The sequence below is a fragment of the Rutilus rutilus genome (genome assembly GCF_951802725.1).
Source record: "Rutilus rutilus genome assembly, chromosome: 4".
NCBI lineage: Eukaryota > Metazoa > Chordata > Actinopteri > Cypriniformes > Leuciscidae > Rutilus > Rutilus rutilus.
The window spans coordinates 43,421,005-43,443,763 of NC_140212.1; the positions used below are offsets into that span (position 1 = coordinate 43,421,005).

The 22,759-nt window shown below is 39.1% G+C and overlaps 2 protein-coding genes across 3 annotated transcripts in view; both read right to left on the reverse strand.

The window, feature by feature from the left end:
• Positions 1-2,874: 2,874 nt before the first annotated feature.
• Positions 2,875-14,190, reverse strand: LOC311289916 (uncharacterized protein). 2 transcript variants are annotated; one of them, XM_084408187.1, is made up of 3 exons: positions 13,660-14,190; positions 11,983-12,116; positions 2,875-6,740 (listed from the first exon to the last, which is right to left on the reverse strand). In XM_084408187.1, exons 2-3 carry the CDS (start codon positions 12,065-12,067, stop codon positions 5,506-5,508), a joined length of 1,320 nt encoding a protein of 439 aa, XP_084264313.1. In that variant the 5' UTR covers positions 12,068-12,116; positions 13,660-14,190; the 3' UTR covers positions 2,875-5,505. The 2 variants fall into 2 exon arrangements, with proteins under 2 accessions (XP_084264313.1, XP_084264312.1); XM_084408186.1 differs by having other exon boundaries at positions 11,983-12,138; positions 13,660-14,188.
• Positions 14,191-14,837: 647 nt separating this feature from the next.
• The window catches only part of LOC311289915 (uncharacterized protein), a 56,300-nt gene continuing 48,378 nt past the window's right edge, over positions 14,838-22,759 (reverse strand). The window contains exon 7 of the mRNA XM_084408185.1: positions 14,838-20,353. Coding sequence (XP_084264311.1) covers positions 18,936-20,353 — 1,418 coding nt within the window. The 3' untranslated portion in view covers positions 14,838-18,935. The remainder of the gene's footprint in view (positions 20,354-22,759) is intronic.

The following is a 22,759-nucleotide window of genomic DNA, read 5'->3' on the forward strand; positions in this document are numbered from 1 at the left end:
GCCTCAGCCTCAACCTCAGTCTTCCTCCTCTGTCCAGCAGCCTCAACCTCAGTCTTCCTCCTCTGTCCAGCAGCCTCAACCTCAGTCTTCCTCCTCTGTCCAGCAGCCTCAGCCTCAACCTCAGTCTTCCTCCTCTGTCCAGCAGCCTCAGCCTCAACCTCAGTCTTCCTCCTCTGTCCAGCAGCCTCAACCTCAACCTCAACCTCAGTCTTCCTCCTCTGTCCAGCAGCCTCAGCCTCAACCTCAGTCTTCCTCCTCTGTCCAGCAGCCTCAACCTCAACCTCAGTCTTCCTCCTCTGTCCAGCAGCCTCAGCCTCAACCTCAGTCTTCCTCCTCTGTCCAGCAGCCTCAACCTCAACCTCAGTCTTCCTCCTCTGTCCAGCAGCCTCAGCCTCAACCTCAGTCTTCCTCCTCTGTCCAGCAGCCTCAACCTCAACCTCAGTCTTCCTCCTCTGTCCAGCAGCCTCAGCCTCAACCTCAGTCTTCCTCCTCTGTCCAGCAGCCTCAGCCTCAACCTCAGTCTTCCTCCTCTGTCCAGCAGTCACAACCTCAACCTGTCTTCCTCCTCTGTCCAGCAGCCTCAACCTCAGTCTTCCTCCTCTGTCCAGCAGCCTCAGCCTCAACCTCAGTCTTCCTCCTCTGTCCAGCAGCCTCAACCTCAACCTCAGTCTTCCTCCTCTGTCCAGCAGCCTCAGCCTCAACCTCAGTCTTCCTCCTCTGTCCAGCAGCCTCAACCTCAGTCTTCCTCCTCTGTCCAGCAGCCTCAACCTCAGTCTTCCTCCTCTGTCCAGCAGCCTCAACCTCAGTCTTCCTCCTCTGTCCAGCAGCCTCAACCTCAGTCTTCCTCCTCTGTCCAGCAGCCTCAACCTCAGTCTTCCTCCTCTGTCCAGCAGCCTCAGCCTCAGTCTTCCTCCTCTGTCCAGCAGCCTCAACCTCAGTCTTCCTCCTCTGTCCAGCAGCCTCAGCCTCAGTCGCAGCCACCTGCCATCCTCCCAAAATGCTCAGTAAAGAGGACTGTAACTTGCAGCCAATGTGATTTGACCTTGCTTGCCAAAAATCTACGAACTCACATTAGAAGGCAACACACTGAGAAGGAAAATGCAATTAGTCCTGAGAGGCACTTTCAATCTGAGTGCATTGATGAAAATCTTTGCATATTTGCCGTTGAAAAGGCTTTTCATGGTCAAAGCAACACCCATACATGTAATAAAAAATACTTGGGGCCCAAACTATCGCTCAGCATGTGAACTTGACCAGTGTATTTTGAATCCAGAGTTTGCCCATAACACTGGAATACTGCCTTTTGAGTGTTGCCATGTCAAATCACTGTCTTTTTGTAAACAAGTTGCCAACCTCAATGATGCACTGACAGAAAACAGTCTCTCTCAGCTGGTGCAGCAGAAGTGGTTTGGTGAGGCAAGGAAAGCCCAGCTTTTAAAGTTGCAGCAAGAGGCAAATACTGCAGAGACACCTTTGTCTTTTCATGTCACTGTTGGAGGTCCATCAACAAAGCATTTCATTTCTGTATTTGAACCAACAGTGTCCTATTACAGCAGGATGGGAAGAGTCATGGTGGCTTATGATAAAAAGAAAAATAACTGGCATTGTCCTTGTGCCTGACCTCGCCAATCATGCATTCACAAGGCTACAGCAAAGTGGCATCTTTTCCAGATGATGCCACAACTCTTCAAGAGGATCAAGAGTTCAGAGGAGGTTTTCAACACTGCTCATACATGTAATGATGATGCCTGCTGTCAAGATCTTTCATATCCCCCCAACTCTACTACTATTAAAAGGATGATGAAATATTTGCTGGAAAATAGTGGAAATTCCACAAACCATTATACAAAAGTCAAAACATGGAAAGGCTTTTAATAATTTCCCAAAACATCTTGTGCCTGAGGAAGTTGAATGCAAAATATGCAAGGGAGTTTTGAGTGAGCCAATGATGATAACTTGCTGGGCGAATATTGTTACATTCAATGGAGTGATTCAGGGTATGACATTTGTACAATTCATATTGCTTTGATAAAAAAAATGTTATGTTGTTGCTTTGATAGATATTTATTTGTCAGTAAATAATCTTTGTTTTCTCAGGTGTATCTACTTACTACAAGCTGTGCCATAAATGCAACCTCACATACAGATACCAAGAATGGAGTGACGGTTTGCACAATTTCAACGATAATGTAATCCTCTCGTTGCATTTGTGTGGGGTTTTGCGAAATTCTCTACAGGTACAATATTAGAAAATAATACCTGCTATTTTACTTGTGACTAGCAGGACTCTTTAACTTTAAACACTTGTAGTATTATTATTGTTAATGACTCGGATAAGACATACATTTGATACTTGCTTGGGCTTTAAATGACTAGAACCTCTTTTATAAGTTGAGGGCTCTTATTTTTATTTTATTTTAACCATTTCCCCTCCTTCTTTCTGTCGTCCTTCCAGAATCACACAGCTGTAGGTAGGGTTGTGCAGACAATTGAAGCCACAGAGGGAGAGTCCTTGCCCAAAGGTGACCTAATCATGCAGGCGTATCTTCACTTTGAAGCCTTATGTGATCTGGACTACATTTACTCCTGTGTGTCCTGTGGATACAATCCATCTACGGTGATTATGGACCTTCATAAAAAAGGAGTGTTCAGCATCCCAGGTAAGTAAAGTTATTGTAGTTGCATTTGTTCCTATCATAGTTTTTTATGTTTCGGTTTAAATTAATAATTCACATATTTGGCTTTGAATTAAGTTTTTTTATATCACAGTGAGTGAAATTCAGTCTCCACCTGCGACCTATGATGGTCATGTTAACATAGAAGAATTTTGGGATACAGTGGCAATGGACATGATAAGCAAGGGGTTTTACCCAAGTAAGTTTTGTTTTTTATTTGTCTCTCACATAGGTATTAAACACGGAGAGTGCAAAGGTTAAATCCTCAAATGATGGGAGTGACATGTAAGACAAGCTAATAAGACAACATGTGTGATTGTACAGAGTATGTATTTCTAACTGTCTAAATGCCGTAAATACGTAACATCCAATCAAATTATCTCATCTTTTGCGTCAAAACTGACTGCATCCACTCAAGCAGCGTATGATCCACACTATGCATTCATTCATAAATACAGTCAGTTGCTTCATTACTAGATGAATGAATGACTTATTAAAGGGTTAGTTCACCCAAAAATGAAAATTATCTCACCCTCAAGTCATCCTAGGTGAATATGACTTTCTTCTTTCAGTCAAAACACAGTCAGATACCCCTTTTCCACCAAAAAAGAACTGGTTCGGAACTGGTGCTGGTTCAAAGTTGGTTCAACTTGCGAACCTTTTCAGAACCTGTTTGTTTTTCCACTGACTAGAGAGCCCAGCGAACGACGTTGTTACGTCACTGTGTACGTTGCCATAGGCTACGTCTTAGCTTTCCTAGAAACGCTTGCGCCAAATTCAAGCATAACAATTACAATGGCGGACTACATCGTCTGCAAATGTTTCTCCTGGCTTTGCGATCCTATATTGGGGTCAGAAGACGACGTTTAGAACACAGCTCGTCTGGATTACTATAGACGGAGGTTACGTTCGAGAAGAAGTTCGACAATAACCCCGCCCCCAGCCCCCGACGTAAGCATGACGTGGTAAAAGAACCGAGATTTCGTTATATTATGGTGCCCAAAATAAAGTTTTAGATAGACTGCAGATGGTCCAGAATGCGGCTGCAAGATTGCTTACAAGCACTCGCAAATTCGATCATATTACTCCGGTGTTAAAATCATTACATTGGTTGCCTGTTACTTTTAGGATTCATTTAAATCTCTACATGGTTTAGCCCCATCTTATATTGCTGATCTAATCCAGGAACAAAAGTCAGTGAGATCACTACGATCACAATCTCAGAAACGTCTTGTTGTTCCTCGGTCTAAGATGAAGTCTAGAGGGGATCGCACGTTTGCGGTCGCCGCCCCTAAATTATGGAACAGTTTACCTTTATATATCAGGGACCTTCCTACACTCGGTCAGTTTAAAAGCCATCTGAAAACATATTTTTTTTATGATAGCGTTCGATCAAGATAGTGTGGAGGGTGCTAGTGTCATTTATTTCCTTTTTATAATATATGTTTTTTTACTGTTTTATGATGTTTATATTACCTATTGAGATATATGGATATGCATTTTCTTTTATTTGTTTTTCTCTGCTCATTGTTTTTATTGCTTGTACAGCACTATGGTCAACTTTGTTGTTTTATTTAGTGCTTTATAAATAAATTTGAATTTGAATTTGAATTTGAAAAGAACGGTTCTAGTCCAGCAAAGAGTTGGTGCCGCTTTGAAACCAATTTTCCTGGCCGAGAACCGGTTCTTTGGCTGTCGACACACAAAGAACTGGTTCGCGAGTAGGCACTGGCTCCGAACTGGCACCAGCACTGCCTTGGTGGAAAAGGGGTAAGAGTTATGTTAAAATATATCCTGGTGCTTCCAAGCTTTATAATGGGAATGATTAGTAACTTAGATTTTGAAGTTCAAGTGCATCCATCCATAATTAAAGTAATCCATATGGCATTAGGGGGTTAATAAAGGCCTTCTGAAGCGAAGCGATGCGTTTTTGGAAAAAAATATCCATATTTATAACTTTATAAACTGATTGATTTAATTTTTGGGTGAACCCTTTAAGACTGTGACTTACTGCCATCTATTGGTGGTTTTAGTTTAATATTCAAAATAATCACTTTGTTTTTACCATTATTGCATATTTCTCTATTAATTATTTATATATTTAAAACATTATTTGTTTTATAAAGGTAAAAAAATGCACTGGAAAATAAATTTAGGGGGCAAATATTGTCCCATAATAGAAAAGGTATGACTGCAGTCTAAGTGGAAAATAAGGGGTACGCTGAAGGATGGTAAACGCCTCAAGGGGTGGACACTAAAAAGTTTGGGAACCACTGCTTCAGTGTGTTTGATCTTTGACTTTTAATACAAACTTCTTTGTTTTTACTTTACAATTATGCTAGTCAGCTCCTGTTCAATGTCATTCACTGTTCGCGTGAATGTACCCACTTTGATACGGTGACAATGGTTTCATTACAGGTGAATGACAATTCATCTACATCCAATGGACAGAGAGCCTAGGATTTTGCTGCCCGTCTTGATTGGTGGACGGTGATGGAGGCCCTGCATCAAACCCAGAGCCCAAGGCAATTGCCTACTCTGCCTATAGGCCCTAAGCATTTCACAGCAAGACAGAAGTTTAACTAATATTTGATTCTGAGGCATCCTTATATGTAATAGAGTGACTCCATACAGTCAAAATTAGAGGGCGATTACTGCAACTACTCAATTTTTGAAAGGAGGTGGGGCAAAACAATTTGGACCAAATTCAGTTGCGGCATGAGCGTAGCCTAAATTTCACGCAAATGCATATTTTCTAGAGTCATTTTAAACACTTCCCACACAATGAACAAAAATGGGGTCTCACATTTTTTGGTTACACTGATTACAATTAAATGTGAATCTTCATGTGGGAATCAAGGTTCACTTTCCGTGCAAAATTCTTTCCACACTGATCACATGTAAAAGGCTTCTCTCCAGTGTGAATTCTCATGTGTTTTTTAAGGTTTCCTTTTTCAGCGAAACTCTTTCCACACTGTTGGCAGGTGAAAGGCTTCTCTCCAGTGTGAACTCTCATGTGGACATTAAAAGTCGTTTTTTGTCTAAAATTCCTTCCACATTTGGGGCAGGTGTAAGGCTGTTCTCCAGTGTGAATTCTCATGTGGGCATTAAAGGTTGTTTTATATGTAAAACCTCTCCCACATTGAGGGCATGTGAAAGGCTGCTCTCCAGTATGAGTCCTCACATGGTTTTTAAGGCTTGCTTTCCGAATGAAACTCTTTCCACACAGTTTGCAGGAGAAAGGCTTCTCTCCGGTGTGAATTCTCATGTGGTTATTAAAAGTTGGTTTATGTGTAAAACTCTTTCCACACTGAGGGCATGTGAACGGCTGCTCTCCAGTGTGAATTCTCATGTGGCTTTTAAGGCTTGCTTTTCGATTGAAACTATTTTCACACAGTTTGCAGGCGAACGGCTTCTCTCCCGTATGAATTCTCATATGGCTTTTGAGGCTTCCTTTCTGAATAAAACTATTTCCACACAGTTTGCAGGTAAAAGGCTTCTCTCCGGTGTGACTTCTCATGTGGCTTTTGAGGCTTTCTTCTTTAATGAAACTATTTCCACACAGTTTGCAAGTGAAAGACTTCTCTAACGTGTGAATTCTAACATGCCTGTTAAGGATTACTTTTTGAGAGAAACTTTTTCCACACTGTTGACAAGTGTATGGCTTCTCTCCTGTGTGAACCCTCATGTGGACTTTAAGGTGTCCCTTTTCAGTAAAGCTCCTTCCACACTGTTGGCAGGTAAAAGGCTTCTCTCCAGTGTGAACTCTAACGTGCCTGTTAAGGATTACTTCTTGAGTGAAACTTATTCCACACTGTTGGCAGGTGTAAGGCTTCTCTCCAGTGTGAATTCTCATGTGGACTTTAAGATGTCCTTTTCTATTGAAACTTTTTCCACACTGTTGGCAGGTTAAATCACATCCATTGGCTCTTTTTCGTGAAGTCTTTACAGTCTGTGAGCAACTAAATGACTTTTCGTCGATAATAAGATCATCCTGTTTGTCATACTGGTCTTTCTCTTCCATTTCACTCAGTTCTTGACTCTCCTCTTTCAGTGCCATCAAGTCTAATGCAAAAAAAGAGACAAATACAAATTAAGCCCAGTTTAATGGTACAAAGCAACAAACATCAAAATCAACAGTATCAAAGCAACAACATGTATGTTAGATGCTATACGCACTAAGATAGGTGTTGCATGCAACCTCAAAACCTCTTCACAATATTGTTAAACTCTTAACTAAAAATGTTCAAACTGTCAGTTAACAAAAAACAAAAACAAAATTGCCCAGGAGAAGATCATTATAGACCCATTTCAAATTTGCCATTTATGTCTAAAATATATAAAATATAATAAAATGATGGAGTACCACAGGGCTCAGTATTAGGTCCTCTACTTTTCTTCCTGCTTCCCCTGAGAGATATTATTTTACTGTTATGCCAGTTTTGTATTTCCTCACAGCCTGACAAATCTTCTTAACTCTCCAAGATAGCAGGGTATATAAATTAAACAAAAGAAGGGATAACTAGTAATTTCCTTCAATTCAATTCTGCCATAATTCTGGCAGACCGTTTGTTGGCATTTTTGTTGTTTAGGCCTACTTAAGATTTAAAACCCAAGCATCGATGTTTTACCACAGGTTTACAATAAAAAGTGATACATTAATCATAATGAATAACTTTGTGTCAAAATTGCACATTAGTCACACAGAAATAAAGTGGTTTTCTGTTATTTCACAAAAGAAAGAGGACACAGAGTTACAGAACACATTTACATCACATTTAGAAAGAATGATCATTTCTACAAATATGCCACCAAAAATATGACCTGATGAGCTTTAGTACTCTCTCCCAATACAGTTATATTTTCAGTCCGACAAACAGAGGAAGTTGCTTTAGTTTATTTTATGATAGGCTATGCGGAGCTAAATATGGAAATCAGACAGTCCGGTATAAAGAGACGAGACATACTGACAGATAAAATCAAAACATGATTGTGATAGCCTTTATGATTTGTCTGATTTCTTCAAGTGGTCATATTTACCATGTTCACTTTGATAATGGTTAGAGCGCAGTCCTTTGCATCGCGTATAAATATTTTTGCCTTATACGGTGATCAGAATCCACATCGGATCACAAACAGAAGGTATACAAACATGAAAGTGAGGTTTGAGCTAAAATTATTTTTAAAGTTTTTAATTTTAAAGTAAACTCCTCCTCTGTTCGTAACCACTCCTTAAGCCCGAGCTGGCCCGCTTTGGACCGTCGGCCAAAAAACCCTGGCCGTTGGCCCCGAGGAAGCGCCGGAAGTGACAGTGGAAATGCGACTGCCCTGGCACACACTAGCACGCCCACTTTTGGCACAACAGTGGAAACGCGGCTATAGATCCTCTTCTTAATATCATTAATTCATCTTTGTCATTAGGATATGTACCCAAAACTTAACTAAGTTGACTATTGTTAAACCTCTTATTAAACAAACGCAACTTGATCTTAGAGAATGTCAATTACAGGCAGATCTCGAAACTACTGTTTCAGTCAAAGATACAAGAAAGCAGACCGTATCATAGTACCGAGACTGCTCTCATTAGAGTTAGAGTAGATTTGCTCCTATCTGATCATGGTTGTATCTCTCTATCTGTATCTTAGTGTTGCATTTGATACTATCGGCCATAACATTCTTTTGAATAGACCTTATTATTATTATTATTATGTTGTTATTAGTGGAATTGCATTAGCATACTTATCTGACTATCAGTTTGTAGCAGTAAATGAAGAGATGTCTTATCGATCACAAGTTCAGTATGGCGTACCACAAGGCTCAGTACTAGGACCGTTGCTGTTCACTCTGTACATGCTACCCTTAGGAGATATCATTAGGAAGCATGGAATTAGCTTTCACTGTTACGCTGAAGATTCTCAGCGTTATATTTCTCCACTCCCCGATGAAACATACCAAACGGAATGCACAGCTAATATAAAAAATTGTCTAACACTGAATGGATGTTCTGTCAAGTCTTCGTTGTCAGATAGGAACCTGGGTGTGCTCTTTGATACCAATCTTTCATTTGAATGCCACATTTCTAGCATCTGTAAAAACGCATTCTTCCATCTTAAAAATATATCTAAACTACGACATAGGCTCTCAAAGACAAATGCGGAAAAGTTAGTTCATGCGTTCTTGACCTCAAGGCTAGACTATTGTAATGCTCTACTGGCTGGTTGCCCTGCATGCTTAAAGGTGCTGGAAGTAACTTTTTTACTCCACTAAAGCATAAAAATACCATAGTATGTTTGCAGATATTTAGGAAACATGCATACATGCATAAGTTCACATACTCGTTTCTCTGAAAAACACTTCTACAGCCAGTTATTTTACTTATTATTTAACACGTTCCGTTTAGTCAGTGGGTTTTTGTTTTGGTCTGTGTGACTCCGCCCACTGCCAGTTCACCCAATAGTATTTCAACCCCCCCGGGATGTCAGTTGGCAGGAAACACAGCGTATTGCATCCTTGGAAAGGAGCAAACAAACTGGGTCAGACATTGCAGATTCTACCTGACCTAAAAAGTCTCAACATCCATCTAAAATATCTATGAACGAGAGCATATTAAAACGCAGATAAATCAACTCATTAACTTAAGTTAATTAACTTAAGTAAGTCTCCTCGCCTTTGTTTAGGGCTGGGCGATAAATCGATTTTATCGATTAATTCGAATGTGCAGTTTACGTCGACTTTTTTGAATGAAAATCGGTTTTCTCTTTAACATTCGCCGACGCTCCCCTCTGGGCTCCCATAGCTCTGAACGCCGGGCTCAGCTCTTCCCCCGCGCGTTTGGCATAGAGATACACAAACAACACGGCAAGACCGCGACAGCACAACCACACCCGCCAAAAAAAACAACCTACAAACTTAATCCGCAGAGCTGCCAACTCTCACGAATTCACCGTGAGACTCACGCAATCGTCACTTTTTAAACGCTCTCACGCCACACATCCATTTTCTCACGCAGAGAAAAGTCGCGAAGCAAAGAGGACACTGACACCGACAGACAAGACAGAGAAGGTTACTATTGCTATGAAACAAATTCTCAGCTCTCAGATTCTGTCGATTTAATTACGAAATTCAAACAATAAACACCGTTTTGGCGCTTGACAGATCGCTGACAGAGTTCAAGCGGCACGTGAACCGATCATCTGTTACTCTTTACTACTAGTTAATAGTAGGCTAAATAAACACGAAGGATCAATAGGTAATTTGAAAGATACAGTTCAACTTACCGAAATGAAATAAAATCGATCGATCTGTGTTTTTCAACTGTGGAAAGAGGTCTATAATAACAGCTAGAGGACAATACGTCACGTAAAGTTACTTTTACCTCTGGAAAGCCCATTAATGACCATAGCACGTTAGTTGGACTTTAAAATAATTGCTGTAGAGAGTAGTATTTAGCTAAATATGATAACTATATTACATATTATATTTTTACCTATATCATTAAAATATTATAATGTTGAACTTGTTATTATAAAAAAAACGCATAATATTTAATTTGAGATGTTATTTTTAACCTTTAACAATAATACCAGCGGACAGGGCTTTAAATTAACATGTATCTACTGTACCTAGTATTTATCCAAAGGAATCGATATTGAATCAAGATCAGAATCAAATCACAAGAACTGAATTGAAATTGTGAAAGCAATAATAAAACAGTAGCATACCAGTCATTGTACCATGTAAACATTGTGTTGTCACTAAACTTAATAAAATTCTGTTTAGTTACCAAATGTTTTGACAATCACAATACACTTTATTGTGATGTACATTTTTTTTTTTTTTTCACGTTTCCCACCAATCCCAATCCACCCTTTTCATGTTATGTTACATTATGTTATATTACATTTTCACTGTTTACAAAGACAGGGCCTGCCATCTTGTCTTTTTGGCTTGTTGTTTCTGATTGCACTTTAACCCCGAACTTTTGTGAAAAAATCGGGGATTTTTTTTTTAGGCCATATCGCCCAGCCCTACCTTTGTTGTCAATTGCGCTCGTTCCTGTTGTGTGTCCTCAAAGTGATAACCTGTGTGAGCGTCGAGTCTGAGGAGGAGGGGGCGGGGGAAATAACGATCTCCGATATTTCGAATTTGGACTGCATTACCTATTTCAACCACTAGCTGTCATTCTTACAGACAGCACCTTTAATAAACAAACTCCAGCTCGTCCAAAACGCAGCAACTAGAGTTCTTACTAGAACCAGGAAGTATGACAATATTAGCCCGGTTCTGTCAACACTGCTTGACTCCCAATTAAACATTGTATACAATTTAAAACCTTGCTGATTACTTACAAAGCACTAAGTGGTTTAGCTTTATAGTCCTTCACGTCTATTGCAATCTCAAAAATCTGGCCAGTTGATAATACCTAGAATATCAAACAGTCTGACTTTTGACCTGTAATGCTGCCTGAATCATAATCATACACTGTTCGTTCGTTGGCCAGAGGAAAATCCCCGACTGAGCCTGGGTTCTCCCAAGGTTTTTTTTCTCCATTCTGTCTCCTGATGGAGTGTTGAATGTGAATAATAGAGATGAGAATAATATCTTGCATCAAGAGTCTGAGTTTGGGATATATTTCCTCCTCCGTAAGGACGCACAGTAAGGACGCTTTCCTGTCATATAGCCTATCACATATGCACACTTCAATAAGCCCAAAGAACGCAGGTTCATGTGTTTAGATGGCAGGAGAAATCGGGGTAAGGAGCAAAAATCTAGCAGTGTCGATCGGTTTATGCTTAAGCCGTTTATGACTTTACTCCGATAAAGGAAAATGGGTTAACACGTTTACACGACCACATGCATTGTTGGCTTATTAAGCATAACAGGGTTAAGAACATGCATGTAAACGCACTCACTTATTCCCTGAAAGTGAAAGTTAAAGCAAAAACAAACTTTTGGCATCTGTCGCTGCATTAGCGGCACATTCTCTCAGAGACGAGATGAATCTACAACAAACCTATATCAACTGTCTTAATTTACTGAAGATGAATGCAAGTCTTACAGGTTTGGAACGAGATGAGGGTGAATAATTAATGACAGAATTTTCATTTTTGGGTGAACTATCCCTTAAATTTGCATGTCAATACATCAAACTCGTGGAAAGACTATTTCTATAATACATAAGATTTCATTCAACATGTTATGGAACAGAATGCAAAATTTGCTCTTAGTGATTCTTCAAAAATATGATTTATTTCTGTAGAGCTGGACTTTTAAATAAGGATCAAATTCATTTGAGAATGAAACCAACCTGTTTGCGCCTCAGTTCCTTCATGTTTTACATTGAATGTTTCTTCAATCTTCACGTCGTCACTCTCCTCTTTAATAAACGCCATCTTTCAATAGTGTGTCACGTGGATCTCAGTCGCTTCATCAGGAGTTTTCCTGTGTGTTTGGATACTTTGTCCTGTTTAAGATGAGAATAATTAACAGCGAGCGACAAATCTCCGACAATAAACTGATGCCTCGTTCTGCTTTGTAACAGAATAGAGTAAAAAGTAGGGTAAACAGCTGTTGCGAAGCGAGCAATAACGGACGCGCCCGGTGTAGACCGTGTTAAAGCCCATTCTGCCTATAATGCTACCTTATTCTAATCATTTATATAATTATAACACTTTATATAGGGCCATTTTGCATCAAGAGGAGCCTAGTTTCACGTTTAGTACATTTTGCTGACTACTTATTTAAAATAGTATATAAGTACTGTATGTAATTATACACGTTTTCATTATGGCATTATTACTTTTACTTTAGTAAAAAGATCTGAGTTCTTCCTCCACTGGTAGAGACTAGAGGAATTAAGACTAATAATAGAAGATAATAAGGTTTTGCCAGTGACACTTTTGATATATTTATTGATACAAGTTATTTTTTGTAAAACGTGACTAAATTAAAAGACAAAATCATTAGTGAAGATTATGCAACAGTATTTAGATAGTTTGTTTACGGCTCAAATGTATCATTCTCATTCTATCATTCACCCTGCCTCCATTACATATCGTTGTCACACAAGTGTTTGATTACCACATTTGAGTGATCATTGCAAAACGTGTTTATATATATATATATAATATATATTTATATATATTCTGGGGGGATGCCCTTTATAAAGGTTAAAAAAAAGCCCTCGAGGTATGCTAAATATGACATGCAGAATTGCAGAAGAATATTCCTTAAGAATAAACTATATTTACACCACCAAAAAAAAAAAATTCCAGAAAAGCAATTTTTTTAGTCGCACAAGTGAATGACCGATTTACATGACAAGGCTTAATGTCGAGCCTTTTAATGCTTAATAATACCCCTGTTATTTTTTTAAAGTGAGAAACTGCCTATTCAAAATTGATATAGCCTATGTAAAAAATATATTGGTGCAATTGGCTCTCAACTTATTTTAGTAGAATAAATTTCACAGATTTAACCTGTAGATATAACACATCCATGTTGTCACTTAATACAACATTTCAATTTCAATTATTTTCATGTGTAGCCTAATCAAGAAAATAACCATAGACAAAATGACAAAAATAGTCATAAATAATGTTTGATGTTAGAATAATACATCTTATTCTTAACAAATACCACAGTAGAATAATTTTAGAGGGTTTAATAACATGCATTTAACAGATTATTAATGCGCCTTTGAAGTATGGATAAAACTGGAGCTTTAACGGGAGAAACACCACGAACACATGTAGGATAATTCTGTCATGTGACCACATTTATTTGCGTTAAACTGACAATAACGGAGCGAAATGAAACGAAGCTTGTGCTTTACTCATAAACAACTGTTCATTAATGCTATTATACATTAGCCTACAGTGTTACATTCCTTAGTAAAAAAAAAAAACTGAATTCACAGTTCTCTATATAATAGTACGAACGGGTTGTATTGGTTTAAACACTTTAAATGATTAAAAACACAAACCTCTCTTCAGCAGAATCACAGATGAGGGAGCGCGGCGCAGCCTTATGACGTAATACTAACACACCAAAATAAAAGTCCTCTTAACACGCTAAAACAAAAATAGAAATAAGCATACAGAAAACACATTCAAGTGATAAGATAAATTATGAATTAATTTAAATGTAAGCAAGTGTGAAATGATCACAATTATAATACCACCTACAGAGCATTGGTGATTTTCTCAATCAAGGGAATCTTCATATTATAAAAGATTGGTAAGAATGTTTAACCCTCTATTGCATAGTGTTGCTTCAGGGTAACATACCCATTTTCCCTCATATTCTCAGGCTTACAAAATCAAAAAAATCAAAAAAAAAAAGAAGCTTATTTTAATCTGGAGGAAGTATGACAAGCCAATATAATGTTTTTATTTGATCACATAACTTGTCCAACCCCCTTTTCAATGTCTTTTCCTCACCTGCACCCACATCCTTTCAGCTCCACAAAACTTTGAAAAAGTGACATTTTCCTTAGGATTTCCATGAAATAAAAAATATTTTCACAATTTTGAGTAAGTTCTGATTTATTTCACTCTGTTGATTATGTTTTCATTTAATATTTCTTTTGTAAATGGGTAAAATAGCTATGTTGCCTCAAAGCAACAATATGCAACAGTGGAATGAGAATTCCCTGTTTTCATGCTAGTTCGCAATTCAATATTATCAGCAATATAACATTTCACACAGATGGCAGGATACCAAGACTTATTAAAGTATTTGTAAGTATGTGCCTTGGTTTTTTTATTTTAAAATACTTAATAACAATAACAATATTTATGATGACAGTTTAGCTATAAGTATGCATAGGCATAGCCTAGAATTTGTAGCTTTGTAAGCTCAGATGTGCGTGTGTGTGTGTGTGTGTGTGTGTGTGCACCAGACACCAAGGTTGCTGTGGCCCAGATCCGGCCCACACTTGACACTTTCATCTGGCCCACATACCGTGTGGAATGATGGCACTTGGGCGGTCCGCTCCTGTTTTCCGGATATGGGCCACAGTCAAGTGTGGGCCTGATGTGGGCCAATTCGGCTTCATTTATTTTGTTTATGGCTGATATGCGGCATTGCTATGTTTAGTTATGTCATTTTGGGGATCAAAGATGAGTTTTAAGGGATAAAAGTATTGAATTTTTAACAATAACGCCTTGACAAAGCGACTACTTTGAAAATTAGGAATTTTGGCATAAATGTGTGATTACATACAGTGAAATGATTGTCAATAAAATAAAGACAAAATATTGATTAAAATATTTAATACAAAAAAAAAATCAAATGAAAAAAGGTTTATTCTGATCTTAATCATCAGGTCTCGCACACACACACACACACTGCAGCATCATGAACACTACTTTAGAGCACTGACACCGTGTGGTGAAAAATTCACGCACATCAGCAGAAATTGGAAGATACAGAGTTGAGTACTTTTATGAAACATTCAAATGCTCCAGTTCAGTGGTTACCAAACTTGGGGGTACATGTGGTGACAGAGGGGGTACACAAACAAAATGCTGAGTTTTGCCATTCATTTAATTCTACCCACTTTAAAATAACATTAAAACTGAGCATGTATTTCTAACTGTCTAAACTCACTATTTCTAACTCAGTCATTAAAGGGTTAAAGGGTTCACCCAAAAATGAAAATGATCACATAATTATCTCAGCCTCAAGTCATCCTAGGTGAATATGACTTTCTTCCTTCAGTCAAACACAGTCAGAGTTATATAGGGGTAGGGGTAGGGGTAGGAGGGGTAGGGGTAGGGGTAGGGGGGAGGGGTAAGGGGGAGGGGTAAGGGGAAGGGCCAGATAGCCCTTGAAACGAAGATTTTTCAGGAACACTCTTCAAACGAAGAGGTATGAGAAATGTCCCTGCATACACCGGCTACAGAGGCAACATGACTGCCAATAATCATTTTCTTTATGTCAAATTCAATCTTGTGTTCATATTTACGGTCATGTTCTTCAAATAAACGGTTGCAAAAAAAATCGCTAAAGTCCGTTAACAATATGACGCGTGTAAAAAGCAAAAGTTTGAAGCGAAGTGGACGCGCGATGAGGCGAATTCGCATCCACCGCGCTGCGCTAAACGCCTCATTCGCGCCGCAAGACCTCCAGACGCGCGTAAACACGTCTTAACATTCAAATCACTCGTGCCAGACGCTCTATTCGCGTTTGGTGTGAACACTTCAACTTTTATTTATTTATATAGCACATTTAATAGCAATGTTGTTGCCCAAAGTGCTTCACAGTTAACTAAAACAGTAAGACATTCATATATAAAAACAAATATGAAAATATAAGACCACACACTCTTGAACAAACCCTCAAAAAAAAAAAAAAAAATTAACTAAAAGCTAGGTTAAAAAGATACGTTTTTAGTTGAGACTTAAAAATTTCTATTGTCTGAGCTAGCCGGATATGAGAGGGAAGACTGTTCCACAACTTGGGAGCCACAACTGAGAAAGCTCGGTCACCCTTTGACTTCTTTTTGGAATAAGGGATTGTCAGCAGAAGTTGGTTCGTTGATCGTAATGTCCTGCCTGATTTGTACGATCCTAAAAGGTCAACGATGTAGTTTGGAGACATGTTATGCATTGCTTTAAAAACCATTAGTGAAATCTTATACTCAATCCTGTAATGAACTGGTAGCCAATGAAGACAGCGTAGTATTGGAGTAATGTGGTCCCTTTTTTTAAGTGCCTGTTAGAAGCCTGGCTGCAGAATTCTGCACCAACTGTAGCCGACGCAGTTGACGTTGGCAGATCCCTGCATAAAGAGTGTTACAGTAGTCTAGTCTTGATGTGATAAAAGCGTGGACGACGACCTCCAGATCTTTAAAAGTAAGAAGGGGTTTTATCTTAGAAATCACTCTAAGCTGATAAAAGCTATTCTTTACAACAGAATTGATCTGTTTGTCAAAGCTAAGCGATGAGTCGACTATTACGCCAAGATTTCTCACACTATCTTTCACCGTCATTTCTAATGGCGCAAGGATATTGGCTATCTTCTCTTTGCAATTTTGTGGACCAAATATTGTAATTTCAGATTTTTTTTCATTTAGCTGGAGAAAGTTTTTAGACAGCCAAGTTTTAAGCTCCTTCAAACAGTCCAACAAAGACTTGAGGGACTGTTCATTCCCGACTTTGATAGGTAGATAGATCTGTGTGTCATCAGCATACATATGATAAGAAATGTCACAGCGACGACAAATGGATCCCAGAGGACACATGTACAGAGCGAACAATGTAGGACTCAAAATAAAGCCTTGAGGGAGGCCATATTTTAAGGTGGCTACAGAGGATGAAACATTTGCAAAATTAACAGAGAATGTTCTGTCCTGTAAATATGAATGGAACCATGTTAGTGCTCTTCCACGAATGCCGACGTCGCACTCCAACCGGTCTAAAAGAATTGAATGATCAACAGTGTCAAATGCGGCACTGAGATCCAATGTGATTAAAACAGCTGCCAGACCAGAATCAGTTGCTATTAGGAGGTCATTTAGCACTTTTACCAGAGCAGTCTCTGTACTGTGCCTAGCTCTAAATCCAGATTGGAAGTTATCCAAGATATCATTCTCACTTAAAACTGATGTAATTTGAAGTAACACAACCTTCTCTAATATTTTAGATACAAATGGTAGTTTTGAAATTGGACGAAAATTATTTAGTTCAGTGTAATCCAGGCCAGGCTTTTTGATTTGGGGAGTAACCACTGCTTGTTTGAGACAGGTTGGAACAACACCATTTGATAATGAGCTATTCACAATAGATAGTATACCAGGGCCTATGATTGCAAACACATCTTTGAAGAGCCGGGGTGGAATAGGATCCAGAGGAGTAGATGACGGTTTCAAATGCTTGACTATATCTACTAGTGCAGGGAGAGAGACAGCATCAAAGTGATCTAGTAAAGAAGAACATGGCATAGGCGTATCTATGACACTATTAGAAGGTACAATTTTTTCTCTTATTATATCAATCTTTCTAACAAAAAAGTTCAAGAAATCCTCACAGGTATAAAGTGTCGATTCTGTTAGAGACGGAGTAGTCGGGCTTAGCACAGTGTTTATTGTGCCAAACAGAACTCTTGGGCAATGTGCTGTTCTACTTATTAGGTCTGAAAAGTATTTAGTTCTAGCTGCTTTAACTGTATGCTGGTAACTGCTGAGTGTGTCTTTTAGCATTTCATAGGAAACCTGCAGTTTGTCTCTCTTCCACCTGCGTTCAGCTTTCCTACAGGCAAAAAAAAAAAAAACATTCTTCAGAAGAAAAATGCAAAAAAATAGCTGTAACTCATATTAATGTTTAAACATTGGCGCATCTCCTGTGACGTAGGCGCTAGCGACGACGTATATTGACGTGTAACGGTGTAGTAGTGGTGTCCCATTTCTTAGGGGAATATTTTCACCCCTACGCCTTGCCACTCTGTTTCAAGGGGCAAGGGTAAGGGGTGGGGCAAGGGTAAGGGGTAGGCGAAGGGTTAGGGGTAGGCGAAGGGGTATAAAATAGAATTGGGATTGGGCCCAAGTGCATCCATCCATAATAAAAGTAATCCATATGGCATTAGGGGGTTAATAAAGGCCTTCTGAAGCGAAGAATCACTCGGCACCAACCGAAGAGTGAAACTCTGTCAATAAAAATTAGGGGATTGATTTCATTTTTGGGTGAATGACCCCTTTAGGACTGTGACTTACGGCCATCTATTGGTGGTTTTAGTTTAATATTTAAAAGAATCACTTTGTTTTTACCGTTATTGCATATTTCTCTATTAATTATTTCTATATTTAAAACATTATTTGTTTTATAAAGGTAAAAAAAATGCACTGGAAAATAAATTTAGGGGGCAAATATTGTCCCATAATGGAAAAGGTATGACTGCAGTCTAAGTGGAAAGTAAGGGGTACGCTGAAGCATGGTGGACACTAAAAAGTTTGGGAACCACTGCTTCAGTGTGTTTGATCTTTGACTTTTAATACAAACTTCTTTGTTTTTACTTTACTATTATGCTAGTCAGCTCCTGTTCAGTGTCATTCACTGTACGCGTGAATGTACCCACTTTGATATGGCGACAATGGTTTCATTACAGGTGAATGACAATTCATCTACATCCAATGGATGTTGCGGCATGAGCGTAGCCTAAATTTCACACAAATGCATATATCTTCTAGAGTCATTTTAAACCCTTCCCACACAATGAACAAAAATGGGGTCTCACATTTTTTGGATACACTGATTACAATTAAATGTGAATCTTCATGTGGGAATCAAGGTTCACTTTCCGTGCAAAACTCTTTCCACACTGATCACATGCTAACGGCTTCTCTCCAGTGTGAATTCTCATGTGGCTTTTGAGGCTTCCTTTCCTACTGAAAGTCTTTCCACACTGTTGGCAGGAGAAAGGCTGCTCTCCTCTGTGAATTCTCATGTGTTTATTAAAAGTTGGTTTATGTGTAAAACTCTTTCCACACTGAGGGCATGTGAACGGCTTCTCTCCCGTATGAATTCTCATATGGCTTATGAGGTTTCCTTTCTGAATAAAACTATTTCCACACAGTTTGCAGGGGTGAGGCTTCTCTCCGGTGTGACTTCTCATGTGGCCTTTAAGGTGTCCTTTTTGAGTGAAACTATTTCCACACTGTTCCACACACTGTTCCACACAGGTGTAAGGCTTCTCTCCAGTGTGAATTCTAACGTGCCTGTTAAGGTCTACTTCTTGAGTGAAACTCTTTCCACACTGTTGGCAGGTGTGAGGCTTCTCTCTAGTGTGAATTCTCATGTGGATTTTAAGATTCCATTTTTCAGTGAAACTCTTTCCACACTGTTGGCAGGTGTGAGGCTTCTCTCCAGTATGACTTCTCATGTGGACTTTAAGGTTTCCTTTATGAGTGAAACATTTCCCACACTGAGGGCATATGTAAGGCTTCTCTCCAGTGTGAGTTCTCATGTGGCTTTTGAGGCTTGCTTTCCTTTTGAAACTATTTCCACACAGTTTGCAGGTGAAAGGCTTCTCTCCAGTGTGAATTATCATGTGGCTTTTGAGGCTTCCTTTCCTACTGAAACTATTTCCACACTGTTGGCAGGTGTAAGGCTTCTCTCCAGTGTGAATTCTAACGTGCCTGTTAAGGTCTACTTCTTGAGTGAAACTTATTCCACACGTTTGGCATGTGAAAGGCTTCTCTCCAGTGTGAATTCTCATGTGATTATTAAAAGTTAATTTATGTGAAAAACTCTTTCCACATTGAGGGCATGTGAAAGGCTTCTCTCCAGTGTGAATTCTAACGTGCCTGATAAGGACTACTTCTTTAGTGAAACTCTTTCCACACTGTTGGCAGGTGTGAGGCTTCTCTCTAGTGTGAATTCTCATGTGGATTTTAAGATTACATTTTTCAGTGAAACTCTTTCCACACTGTTGGCAGGTGTGAGGCTTCTCTCCAGTGTGAATTCTCATGTGGACATTAAGGTTTCCTTTTCTATTGAAACTTTTTCCACACTGTTGGCAGGTCAAATCACATCCATTGGCTCTTTTTCGTGAAGTCTTTTCAGTCTGTGAGCAACTAAATGACTTCTCGTCGATAATAAGATCATCTTTTTTGTCACACTGGTCTTTCTCTTCCATTTCACTCAGTTCTTGACTCTCCTTTTTCAGTGCCATCAAGTCTGATGCGAAAAAAGAGACAAATACAAATTAAGCCCAGTTTAATGGTACAAAGCAACAAACATCAAAATCATCAGTATCAAAGCAACAACATATATGTTACATACTCTACACACTAGGGGTGTAACGATATTCAAACCGAACCGGAAAACCGCGATACAACAGCCACGGTTCGAACTGCGATACTCTCACAAAGAGTATAGAAGCCCAAGAGGCGAAACTCTGTTGTGTTATGGGTAACAGTCTGTAGATGGCACTGCGGAGGCGCGTCCGCCATTATGGACTGAAAGCAAAAACCCGCACCAGCTTAAAATGAAATAACAGAAATAACAATATACTATGTTGATGGTATGCGACAGGAGAAGTAGTGATTTGCTAGATTTCACATCTTTTTTGTACCTTTTCCGCCTGTAATAGGACATTCACAGATTGTTTTTGTTCTTGCCATTGAAACGTTCACTGTGTGCACTTTCACTGAAGATGTTGAAAAAACAAGTTGTTAATATGTTTGTGATATTCTATGTAAAAGATTAACTGTCCTTAGAAATGTTCATTTATAATTTTATTTATTTATTTATTTTTCCAAATCATATAGTGATGTTCACTAATTTCAAAATCAACATTTGAATAAATATCTTATTACTGTGTGTCTGCCTATATATTATTTCATGAATTTCTGTTATTCATATAACAAGGAAAATGCATAATAGAACATAAATATTGATAGATTAAAGGTTTGCAGTAATTTTATAATTGTATCTTTGCAAACCGTAAGTGGTAGGCTAATGAAGCCGATTCGGTGGGGGACATACCCTTACGAAAAAGTACTATAGGAATCTTATAGTATTTTGGGACAAAATATTATAGGAATCTTATAGGAATACTATAGTAATTTGGGACATACTATAGAAGTACGATAAGACTACTATAGAAATACTATAGCAGCTTTAAAATATTATAGAGGTATTAAAGAACATCACAGAAGTATGTTATGTTCTGTAATACCTCTATAATATCCTAGAGCCGCTATAGTATTTCTATAGTAGTCTTATAGTACTTCTATAGTAATATTTTGTCCCAAAATACAATTTTCCTAAGGGTAATTAGGCCATGCATAACCAACACATAGACGTAACATTTTCTGTCATTTAACGTCGGTCATCCTCATTAATGTATTTTAAATTGTTTTCATATTTAGATATGACGGCCAGAAAAAATTAAGTTATGTAAAGTTTTTATGTTATGTTAAGTTGGTTCAGTGCCATTGACTCCCATTATTTTTCGGCATTTTCCTTCAGTTTTCAGTCCATAATGGCGGCCGCGTCGTCACGTCATGGGGGCAACTGTTGCTATGGAGCGTTCTATTGAGTTTCGCCTCTTGGGCTTCTATACTTTTTAGCCCCTTTCACACAGAGATTCCGGAAAATACACGGATAAAGTGACCCAGGATTTGACCCGGGTTCATTTGATTTTGGTTCATTCACACTGCCAGTGATTTTCCGGAATCAGAGAGCGCGTTCACACACAACCCGTGTATGTCCCGGAAAGACACGTGACATAGATGTGACTTGTAATGTCTCAGCAGCGTCTTCAGTTTGCTTATGAGCTGCGATTTCTCTCTCGAGAAACCACGCTTGTGCATTTATTTCTCTGATTCGATCATAAACTTGCGCATTTCGTACCGTTTCACAGCTGGCGAACGATCCCGGCTTCAGCGTCATCACTACGACACGGCATTATAACGGCTTTTGTTCACACAGCGCGCGTTCCGGGACTGAACACGGCAATTTTACTAGGTCCCCAACCCAGCATCGATCCCGGCATTAAACCCGGGTCGTGTTTGCGTTCACACAGAAGGCGTTCCGGCAATTTGCCGGCAATTTCCCGGGTTCAATGCGCTGTGTGAAAGGGGCTTTTGACTCTCATGTCGAACCGAACGCGCCCCGCCCCCTGCTGCCCAACTCTCAATAGTAATTAATGAGTACAGTTTTAACAACTAATAAGAGCTGTAGTTTTACTAAATATTATTATAATATTATTATGATTTGGGTGATCGATCACGCTCGGGAGTTTACATACGCACTTCAGGATGGCAACTCCGCGGCATATTGAGATTGAAGACCCTGCGGTCACAACCACTGACTGATACAGCAGCAACAGCAGCAGTGCTGATCACGACACTTGAGAATGATCACCGACACCTGTCATCATCCAATATGATGACATATCACAGCTTTTTTTAATCATTGTTTTGAGACAAATCATTGTTTGATTTGCGATCATAATCCTCTGCCGTCTGGTCGCTTCCGCTTCAAGCCGGACTCGTCTCGCGCTAACGGTAATTCCCTTTCACTGTCCACGTCTTGATTTCGGCAAATCAATTTTGGCAAATGCAAACAACGTGATTA